The sequence below is a fragment of the Macrobrachium nipponense genome, chromosome 29, assembly GCF_015104395.2.
Source record: "Macrobrachium nipponense isolate FS-2020 chromosome 29, ASM1510439v2, whole genome shotgun sequence".
NCBI lineage: Eukaryota > Metazoa > Arthropoda > Malacostraca > Decapoda > Palaemonidae > Macrobrachium > Macrobrachium nipponense.
Window position 1 is genome coordinate 73,230,145 of NC_061092.1, and position 12,083 is coordinate 73,242,227.

General features: G+C 38.1%; 1 protein-coding gene across 1 annotated transcript in view; it reads left to right on the forward strand.

Moving 5' to 3' along the window:
* LOC135205980 (fibrillin-2-like) overlaps nt 1–3,973 on the forward strand; it is a 10,079-nt gene extending 6,106 nt beyond the window's left edge. The window contains exons 6-8 of the mRNA XM_064237153.1: nt 936–1,055; nt 1,277–1,453; nt 3,499–3,973. Of these exons, the coding sequence (XP_064093223.1) occupies nt 936–1,055; nt 1,277–1,453; nt 3,499–3,698 (497 nt within the window). The 3' untranslated portion in view covers nt 3,699–3,973. The remainder of the gene's footprint in view (nt 1–935; nt 1,056–1,276; nt 1,454–3,498) is intronic.
* The last annotated feature ends 8,110 nt before the right edge of the window (nt 3,974–12,083 follow it).

Below are 12,083 nucleotides of genomic sequence, written 5' to 3' on the forward strand. Positions count from 1 at the left end.
AAATAATGTTCGAACTACTGTATAAAGAGGGTAGAAAGTTAGATAGGAGAGAATATGAACGGAGTTTTAGTAAAAGGATTAAAAGGAGTTGAAGCTAGAAGTCGAAGGGACGCTGCAAAGAACTCTAAGTACTGCAATGCTTGCAGTGCACCGTTTAAAGCGCGCTGACGGCCCTACCCCGTACGAGCCCTAAACAGCTGAATATTGTTTTTAATTCATTGAAGTTTGTTATATCAGTGAGAAGGAAAAGAACGACAGCAGAGACAGCGTCATGTTCTCTCATGCCCTACATTTCCTTATTTCCAAAAGTTTGCCGAATTTTTTTCTTTATTCTTTCCTTTGATAAAAGGTAAAACCATTCCCCGTTTCCTATCTTCATTTGCTTTAACCTACAGTAACCCTGGGTGAGAATTGCATGACTCACTTTGTAATAAAACTTGGCCACTGTTCCTTCTCAGTATTGGATGATGAAGGAATAACAGCCAATTTTCCCAGCAAGTATTTTTCCACAACTCTCATCACTTGTCTTTGCTATTCCTTATCTTCCTTGATGAAATTCTTCTGGCTTCACTTGCAATAGAATAACCTTCCTTTGTAATGCGAATCCCCTGAATTTCAGGGTCAATAATCTTGTAGTCAATTGTTACTTCTCTATCTCGTAGAAAATCTTTCCTGTATATTCTACGAAGCTTTTCCTGAATTGTGTATTTCTTTGGTTTTACCATTATAATCATAGTAAATTTCTACACAACTATATCCCAATTTTTAAATCTCATCTTATATAATATGACTTTTCCATTTTGTAGAGTTTCTGACATAAAACGTTTCAACTGCATAAGAAGAAGAAATAAACATTTGCTTCACACAGAAGAGGTTTCTCGCTCATCCTCATGACAAACTTCTCTTCCCAAAACTCTTTTCGCCTCACTCATCAGACGTCGATGAGTGCGCCCAAGGCATAGACGACTGCAGCCCTCTCGCTACATGCAAGAACTCCATTGGGAGTTACAGCTGCTCTTGCAACCCACCTTTCGAGGGAGACGGACAAACCTGTGGTAAGGGCAAAGGAAGTTTTTGTGTTTATAAGCTCTTTCCTACTTCGTCAAAAGCTTTACCCATAATCAATAGAGAAGAATTGAATTCTCTCAGTTTGAAAAAGTTGCATCCTTTTGCATTTCTTGAACTCATAGAAATCTATTGTTGACATTTTGCTCTCATCGTATCTAGGTTGATACAGGCCCTTATCTGACCGTCCTTATTATTCCACCACTTCCAGAGTTCTTCTGCAGAAGACCGGCCAAGGTCATTGAGGGTTTGGGGTGCGTGAAGCTTGTAGGCGGGAGGACGACCTGGGAAGAGACGAGGGACCTCTGCCAGAAGGAGGGATGGCGCCTCCTGCAGGACTTCGACTTGGATAGTCTGCAGGATGTTCGTCAGTCTTTCCATTATTATGGTAAGTTACTTCCTTCAATGAATCCTATGATATTTGACGATAGGAGAGATAGAGAAGAGAGAGGAGAGAGAGAGAGAGAGAGAGAGAGAGAGAGAGAGAGAGAGAGAGAATGTTAACTGTAACACTGATAATACTCACATCTCTCTATGCTAGGATTTTGCCTTCATTCAAGTAATAGATATATATATATATATATATATATATGTATATAAATATATATATAGATATATATATATCTATCTATATATATATATCTATATATATATATATATATATATATATTATATATATATATCTATATATATATAGTATATAAAGCTTATATATATATCTATATATATAGATATATATTCTATATAGTATATATAGATATATAGATATATATCTAATATATATCGATATTAATATATATATATCTATATATATATATATATTATATAATATATATATATATAATATATATATATATAAGATATATATATATAATATATCGTATATATATAATCTATATATAAATATATATAATTATATATATATATATTAGATATAATATATCTAATATATATCTAATATATAATAATATAATATATTATAATTAATATAATAATAATAATAATAAAAGGAGCCCATAAAAATACCAAACTATAGAAAGAAAGTTACTATATTTCTGAGACTGCTGTCTCTCTCTTCAGGTAGGTAATGAATGTGAAAAGTCACAGATAAGGCGGTATTTATATTATGAGATCCATCCACAGGTAAGCAGTTTTTAGGTCACTCCCACTGATAATTCCTCTTTAATCCACTTAAGAAGCGTTGCTTGAAGGAAGAATTTATTTATGAAACCTGAATCCCAGACGCCCTTTGAGATGTTCATTACCTACCCAAATACCTTAGCCGAATCCCTTATTAACATCCAACAATAGACAATCCCCATTCTGACATGAGCATACGAAATCTTATGCCTAGACCAGGACAAACCTTACGTCAGTTTTACAGGAAAATTACTTCCCCAGAGATTAATGCAACATAAACGGTCAGTTAGGCATGGACAAAAGAGCTCAGCTATTTTTATCCATGTAAATGATCATAACCACAGAATAAACTAGAATGTATCACATATAATTCATAGCAGTAACTGCCAGATGACAGTGGCGGCCTTGATTAAACAAAGCCAGGTAATGAACATCTCAGAGGGTGCCTGGGATTCAGATGTCATAGATAAAATCTTCTTTCAACTGTCGCTTAAGAGAATTAAAGACGAATTATCAGTGGGAGTGACCTAAATACTGCTTACCTGTGGATGGATCTCTTGATATAAATACCGCCTTATCTGTAACTTTCACATTCATTACCTACCTGAAGAGAGAGACTGCAGTCTCAGAAATATAGTACTTTCTTTCTATAGATTGGTGTATTAATGGGCTCATATTCTTAGATGGAATTCTATTGTAACATTTTTACCAGTCATTCATATATATATATATATATATATATATATATATATATATATATATATACTGGTAAAAATGTTCTGTTATAACAGAATTCCATCTAATAAAAGGACCCCATAAAAACACCAAAATACAAAGAGAGAAATACTATATTTCAGAAGAGGGAGACAGCAGTCTCTGAAATATAGTATTTCTCTCTCTGTATTTTGGTGTTTGTATGGGCTCCTTTTATTATATATATATATATATATATATATATATATATATATATATATATATATATTATATATATATATATATGTGTGTGTGTGTGTGTGTGTGTGTGTGTGTGTGTGTGTATGTATGTATGTATATATGTATGTATGAATGTCTGTCTGTATGTATGTATGTGTTCATATGTGACTGTGTGTATTCGTGTGTTATTAGTGAACAATTATGAGAGAATTGCAATCACATTATTCGTTAAATAATGAAAGAAACTTTTTGTAGCATCATTTCAGTTTCTGTTATTCTCCCCATTATTGTCATAAGCAGTCTGCTGTCTTCTCTCCTTGTACTGACCTTTGTTTGCTATTCGCGTCTTCCCTTGCAAAGGTCCCTGGATAGGCGTCCACAACGGGAAGTGGACGCAGACTGGAGCAGCAACTCTGAAAGAAGAGCTTTGGGTGCAGGGTTACCGCATAGACCCCTCGAAGCGCTGTGGGCTCATCATTTGGGACTTGACGTCCTCCTCGTTCAAAGTGACCCAAGGTGACTGTTCCGTTGGGCGTTATGGCTTCTGCCAAGTGATCTGATTGCAGAAGTCAACTCTCAGGAATCTTCTGCTTGGGAAGATGGAAAAGGACTTCTGGCATTGTCCGTTTTGTTCGTTTCTGTAGGACTTTTTCTCCATCCTTGAAGTGAATATTGCTCTGCTAGGGATGAGTGGGGTCCTTACCAGGTACATATATGCTGTAATATTCATTATGTTAGAATTCCCTTCAAATTGTAATGGCTTACTTTATTGCTTTCCACTTATATATACTCTGCTACTTGAACATGTATAATACCATATGTATATATATATATATATATAATATATATATATATATATATATATATATATATATATATATATATATATATATATATTTGTGTGTGTGTATGTGTGTGTGTGTACTTTAATGATTATGCAACCTTTTAATATGTACATTATGATTATGGGAAATGTTAAATACAAAACAAAGAGATCAATCCTAGCCTTATTTACATCTTTATATGAACTGCTTCTGTCGGACATTAGCACCACGAACTCTTCAATGATTTGCAGGTCTTCATCTTCTACAGCTGGTGATGTTGAACTTAGTTTGGTGAAGGTGGCTCTGAAACACAGAACATGTATGCCATGCAGACTTCTTCCCCTTTCCTTGCAAGGCAGACACTGTGTCACACCCACTAAATGCATGGGAAAAGGAAAGGGCTGAGGCTTTTTGTCCCATAGCTGTTGCAATTGCATGGGTAGGTATGCACCTCAGGAGTACAAAAATGACCACAAGCATCGAATATCGGGAGGGTTGTACAGTAAGTTCCAGAAGTGAAGCGACAAATCTCAGAATTGATCGTACTTCTTTAGAAACTCGTGGGGTAGCCAGTTAGTATATTTTTATTCCAATTATTGTCATCCATATTATCTGATAATACGTATCAGTGATTAACTGTATAAGCGCAGAAAGTATTTCCCTAGTGAATGATTAATGTTAGTGCAATAATTGTTGTCAAAAGGAAAATAAAAAATTTTTCCCCAAAGAAACTTCTGCGGCTCTCAAAGTGTGATATCAAGTGTTCGAATCACCATAGTGTGGCAGCAGGACCGAGTACATAAGCATTGGCCTAATATTTGTAAATTAATTTTCTACTTTTATAGCGTTATATCGAAAGTTATTATGATTTCTTTTGATAAAGCACAGAGAAGTTTAGCATCTGATTAAGTGAAATATAAATAAAACAAGTTGGTGTAAAAAACAAAAAAAAAAAAAAAAAAAAACTCGAAGTCCAAGTTACATGTGGGTAGGATTGGTTACATGGTTAGACCTATTTCAAGAATCAAGGAAATATATTTTCCAGCTTGTTAGTTAATAATTTCATCGAATTTCTCAATTGTGCAAATTTTTGCATGTGGAATTGCGTTGAGGGTCGCACCAAACAAGTATTTTCGTAGGTTTCCACTTTTTTTTTTCAGTGCATAAGTGAGACTGTTCTTGTCCATACGATTTGGAGTGTGAATATGCTTGGCGAGCATTATTTTAATTCGAGTATCTCCTGTTATGCTCTCTCTCTCTCTCTCAGGACCTTTTTATCTAGTCAGGAATAACCAGAGGTCTGTTTTAAGAATCAAGCACTCGGCCTATTGGTCATGCTCGGGTGCTTCTTTATGTGTGTTTATATATATATATATATATATATTATATATGATATTATATAATATTAATAATATATATATTATATATATATCCAAAAAAACTCATAAATTTCTGTTATACAATAATGCTTGACTGGATTGAACTGATTACTGGTTGTCCGTGGAAATATGAAATTTGGGTGATATCACTCTCTTAGTATGATACGCCCACTTACGCAATTCAGTCGTAAATTTCACGGTTGGAATATGATTAGAAGATTTGAGGTAAAAGGTTGAAGTGAAAAAGGTGGAGTTAGCATTGTGGGTAGAGGTAGAGGTAGAGGTAGAGGGGGGGGGGGGGGTGGTTGGGGTCTGTCGTCTCCCTACTTAACCAGGTGGTATTATTACGGGTGTTCTGGTTGCTTGTGACTTTTTTCTTTTTTTTTGTGTGTAGCGAGTCTGTTTCCCAGGTGCAAGGACAGGTCGTGGTATCGGTCCTGAAGGTTCTATCTTTGCCTAATAACAGACAGCGGCCCTGCATTGTAAGCCTTGCAATGCCCGGAGCTAGGCCTAGTCACCTGAAGGTAGCAGCAACAGTTAGAGCCTTTCTCGAAGATGGTGTTTTTATGCTCGGTCCTAGAAGCTAGATCAGAACTACCAACCACACCCAACTTGTCTATTGAATCTAGGTGCATTCATGGTTGATTATGATTAATGTCTCTGAGATTTTCCCTTTACATTCTATTGATACTTGCATGGTTTTATGCATTTTCGCTAAAATAATTGATAATACACTATGATATTAAATATTTGTTTCCACATTGCTCGAAATATACATTGTAATGTTGGTAAATCCTGTGTTGAACGAGAATTTCAAATTGTTTCGTTTATATAGTTTGAAGTAATTACTATACTTTAAAATAATTACGATTACCGTAATTTTTTCTTATGATTGTTATAAATATCATAGATTTGATATTTGTGCATCATATGTTAGCTTTATTTTGCTTGATAGAGCTTTCACTGTAGAGAAAAAATAAATTTTTCAGCTAAGAGTTGTAGTTGCCAGTTAGTGAATTTCGAACGAAATCCTCTGAAATTTGTAGCTTCAGTTTTGGAACTTACTGTACTACATATCATCGCTTTAGAATACTGGGGGTCCCCCAGGGGGGAAGGAGGGATGCGATAGAAGGAGGCGATGATCCTTACCATTGCTAGACAGACGGTAGAAACATTGCATAGTCTAGTGATGTTAGGAACATCTAAGGATAATAAACCGAGCATGAGACAAATATATATATATTTCTATTAGAGAGTGTGAATGAAGGAAATGGGGGAAAAAATGAGAGGATGGAATAAGTGCATGATGGGAGGAGGATGGAATAAGCAGATGATGATGGTAGAAGGTGGAATAGGGAAAGAAAGGAAAGAGAGGGGGTTTTTCAGGTATTGGAGCGGGGAGTAGGGAAGGGTGAGGCAGTGGGATCAGGAGCGTACATCTACATGGGACCAAGTCTGGAAGTCAACTGAGGGTATTCAGGCAGGTAAACCGCGGTCATATAACCCGAGCAAGTCTCTTTTTCTAATGCTGGGGTCACACATTCACGTACCATGACAGCGTATGCCCCCATATGTGGATCGTGGGCATCATCGCAGTGAAATGACCTTGAACCGCTGCTAAACAGGACACGGGCTGACGGACATAAAGCCAGCACCGTAAATTGCGCTGCTAATGTAAGCCCAATGCAAGCATGGTCAGACGCCTGCCTGGTACTGGCCTGGCAAAGTCCTACACATCTCCAAGATTTTGCGTTGCAAAGCACGGTGCACTGACTTACTTATGCCGATAGTGTAACGTTCTATGTATGTCAACTTCACGTCGGTACCATGCCCACCGCTGTGGGGCCGTAGGGTACAAAAGGACCGACCTGTAAACAGAGCAGACTGTAAAGTGATGGAACATGTATGAGAGAATGTAAAAACATTGCACTTCTGAAAATTAAGGTTGTAAATTCACTTTGATAGAATTCTGCATGTACTGTAAAATATTGTATATTTTCAACAGATAGAAAAAAATTAAGTCAGATATTATAATATACATACCATTGGTAGTCCCAACATCTTGGGCTTCTTCTGATGGAAGATGTGGGGCTTGAGGAAGTGGAATATGTTCAATATCCACTTTCCCGGTCCATCAGTTGTCTGCTCGCCCCTTGGCCACTCTTCTTGGCGGTGAGGCGTCCAAAGCGGCTCCTGAGGGATGTGAACCACTTCCGGAGCTCGTCGCCAGTCACTGGTGTCCTAAGTAACTTGCCCTTGTCATCAAAGGCCTTCCACACCTTGGCTTTGTCCTTGTAGGCAGCCATCCCCTTGTTGAATTTGAATTGGGCCTTGAGCTCGAGCCACTCACCCACCAGCCTCTCATTTTCATTCAACAGGAAGACACAGAGGTTCTTCTTACGCCCCGGTGGCACGTCGTCCTCAACGTCTTGGCTGTTCTCCGTCTCGATCAAGGGAACGTTCTGTCCGTTGTTAATGGGGATAGCTTGCTGTCATCACTCTGTATCTCATCCAACTCTGACTCCTGTAGGTGGAAGATGACATTACCCTCGTCCTGAGTGTCTGCAGGAGCGGTTGTAGGAGTCTTCTCCTGACTGAAAGAAGGTCCTGCAAGAAGATGTGACGTTGATGGTCCCTTCCTTGGTCATTTTGTGAGGTTCAGCATCTTGAAGGGCGTTGTGGAGAGTACTTGGAGGAGACTGCTGGTCTCGGAGATGGAAACAACAGCTGACCTGAGGGCGCCGACCTGTCCTTTTATACCACGCTACAGCATTGCCACGTCGTACAGTGTTGTAAATGTGCGAATCGGTTTCCCTGTAGGTTACAGTGCAATTAGGAGGCCCACATGCTTTGCGGCGGGAAGAAAACAGAGATGGCGAACAATGCTGGTGACCCCAGCGCCTACCCCGCTGCAGTCACTGCGGGTCCCACATGCAATGCCTGGAACTACGTCAGGTAAAATTTGGCGTGACCACCCACGACTTGTTTTGAGCATTTCAAAACTGGAGTGGGCTACGGGGCTCCAGTGGGCAGAGCTTAGCGCCCGGACAATCCGTCACCGTATGTACATGATTTTATATATGTTTTACGGAACATTTACGGTTTACTGATGTAAGCTGTTGCCAACTACCAATTTCCCCTGCCTTGAGCACGCTGGGAACTTCGTGTCATCAGGCATTATATACATGTACAGTCGTTACCTCTACATATATGGAATATTATATATATATATATATATATATATATATATATATATATAATATTATAATATATATAATTATATATTATGATATATATATATATATATATATTATATAATATAATATACACACACACAACACATTGACTCGTGTGTGTGTGTGTTTACATACATTAGTAGGCTTACGTTGTAATAACTCCCCCCCCAACACCCCATCCTCCCCCCCCCCCCTTTCGATCTAATCAGTGGAATAATCAATCATCTGTGGTTTCCTATATTGCGACGTAGCCTTCAGGTCTAACGAGGAGGGAATAATTATGCAGCGAACAGACGCATAATCACACCAGTCTCAGGCAATTTGTTCTTTGTGAACCGGTTGATATTTCTGAGACGAAAATGATTCTTATTATCATTCATTATTAATGCTCTCATTCATTTTACTCGTTTTTTAGCTTGTCATTTTTATTAGAATTATTTCCATTTCTGTTTTCATTTCAATTATTATTATGTTTTTATTTATCAATATCTCTTTGTACATTTATTATTATGATTTGATTTACATTAATTTTTACCAATTTTAGTTTTATACTCATTCCATTTATTCTGTTCACTTGATGTTCTTTGAAATAAAATTATTGGGTAAGTGTAAAATTATCCATCAACAGATTCTTGGAAAAAGTTAGATTAGTATGATTTCCATTATTTTTATCTTTAGCTTAAATTTATTTCAATTAATATATTTTTATTATTTCCTTATTTTACACATTTTATCGCCTATTCATTATGTTTTATTTACCATCAAATTGTTTGCTAAAAATAAAACTCTCTCTCTCTCTCTCTCTCTCTCTCTCTCTCTCTTCTCTCTCTCTCTCCGAAAACGAAAAAATGAAATTTAAATTCGTTTTTACCGAAGAACTATTCCATTTGTGACAAAAATAAATACTAACTTGTTCAGTCTTCTGTGCTGGGAGTTCTCGTTTCGTTGTTTTTCTCTCCTTTTTTTCTTTTATTTATTTATTTTTTTTTTTGCTTGTTTGAATTTCTGTCTTTACTAATATTCTGATTTCTTTTTATTTTTCTCTCTCTCTCTCTCCTGTAAGTGTCATTATGCTTAGTAGCTTTGCGCTCTGTTGGTAATCTCGTATTTTCAGAAGGCATTGTTCCAGATTTTCTTTTGAATCCCGATAACTTCATGAAAATTTTAATGTTTAAATCGAACCAGTCTTATTGACAGGTTTCTTGTATACCATGATCAATAGAGTACTGGTTTAGACCGCTTATGAACACAATAGGACAATCTCGCGCATGACGTCACGTGGAAGAGCAATGTCATAGCCGGAGCCTCTCCAGTGATTTTTTAGAGTGTGAGAACCCTTCTACTTTTCTTTACCTCTTGGTTGGTTCTGCATAGATTGAGCAAGAGCCTTCCCGCCACCTCCCCTCCACCGCCCCCCCACCTTTTTTTTTTTTGCAGTGCTAGTGTTATGTTCCTCGTGCGTGGCGAGTGAAGTGTGAAGTGATAGTTGGGTATGAAATGACTCCCATTATTTTTCGTTTGCCCTGTAATTTTTTTTAACTGTGTTAACTATGTTCCTTTCCTTACGTAATTTTGCTGAAGCTCAGTTGAAGCGAAATGAGATTTTTTTTTTTATATCTTCTTATCTTTTTTGCTTTCTTTGAAAAAATGAAATAGATCTCTCTTTGGGGGAATGCGCTCTGGGTAGTAGCTATTTCATCTGAAAAACAGAGTGAAAGGAAAATATCTCTTTTGCAAAATGTTACTGGAGTGAGGAGGAGGAGGAGGAGGAGGAGGAGGAGAAGGACGTCCAGCGCAGTGTTGTCCAGAAGTTGTCATAACCTGTCGATAGCATATGCCATGCTTCGTGGCGCCATTAGATGATCCCCGATGAGAATGTTCCTGTTGGAACAAGATTTCGTCGTGTACATCACACTTGTTCTAGACAATTCTCGTATAGCGTGATCGAGTGGGCTGCTGCTTTCAAGAGCCTATCGGCATACAGAAATTAAATGATCTCCTCCTATGGGGATAACGATCGCTTGCGGTGTCATCATTAGCCCCCCCACCCCCCCCCCACCCCCACAGACTCTCCCGATAGAGCAGCGTTTCTTAACCTTTTCGACCTCAGCAGCCCATTTGGTCAGGCCTAAGTAGTTCAGCACCCCTTACCATTGGTTAACACCTACATAGATACTGGTTCGTTCTCCATAAACAAAAGCAGCAATTATGGCAATAGTATTGGCAAAAACAATAAGAAAATAAAGGAAAGATCATGGACAAACTCAATAAAAAATACTCATCAATGCGATTTCTGTTGTTGCTCATGTCGTGGAGCAGGCCTCCATGAACACGATTCCGGACAGTTGTCTTGATCGACAGCATGGTCGAGAATGCCTTCTCACTCAGGTAAGTAGTTGGAAATGGAGTGATCATCTCCAGCGCTGCCCTCGCCAGTCCAGGATACGCAACCAACTGATCACACCAAAAATGAGACAGTGTTGATGTGCGGAATTTTGTCTTGCAACCCTGGTTCTCTTGCAAAACAATAAATTCCTCCTTCAGGTTGTCAGCATCACTCATCTCTGCCAGAAAGGGCTGCTGAATCCAATCTGGGAATGTCAGATAATTGGGGAAGCACTTTTCCCTGGTGGTTTCAAGATGCAAAAGGTGAGTAACAATATTTTCTAAAACCATTGGGCGGCTGATTGTCTTATCCCCCAAAATTTCTTCAAGAATTGGAAAGTTTCCAACAGAAACACGGATATTTTACCGCTACATCTGTGACCTTCTCCAGCACTGCCTGAAATTGATTTCAGCACCCCCTGGTGCAAGCACCCCAGGTTAAGAAACGCTGATGTAGGGGAAAATCAACAGCATGAAAAGTCGTCCAAAAGTCGAAATTCGAAAATCTTAACGAATTAAGGAGACAACTTATGCTTTCTGAAAAATCTTGTCGTCGACGAAGTGAGAGTTGAAATATATATTTTGTAATGAACCTTTAAAGAATTTCGTTCGTGGACACAATTTCGACTTATTTCAGGAGTTTTCTGTTGCAGAAACTGTTCTGCACGTCATATTTGGAAAAAGGCACATTTGCTACAGCTACATAGGGGATGCAAGACATGAGGCATGACAATAGATTATTTGGCGTGGATTAACAAGATGGAGCTAGACATGTTGCAGAGGCCCTCGGTCTCCTACCGCACACATAAAATTTGAAGGACAAATTAGAAGGACTGTCTTGTTATAATACTGACTCCCAAAAAGCCACGTCATCACTTTAAGTTTCATTATGAGTGTCATGTGACTGTTAAGTCATCACAAAGTGGAGGGTTATTTGAGTTGTCATTCGGGCACCTCAATTAAAGTGCTTTTCAGGGATGAATCAAATAAGCTAGGACAGTGGTTCTCAACCTTTATATAACCACGCCCCCCTAAGAGTCGGTCCTTTCTTCCACGCTCCTGTTGTGTATGCGAGTAAAATTTCCTCCTAGACTTGAAAAAAAAAGGAGAAAAAGAAGGGG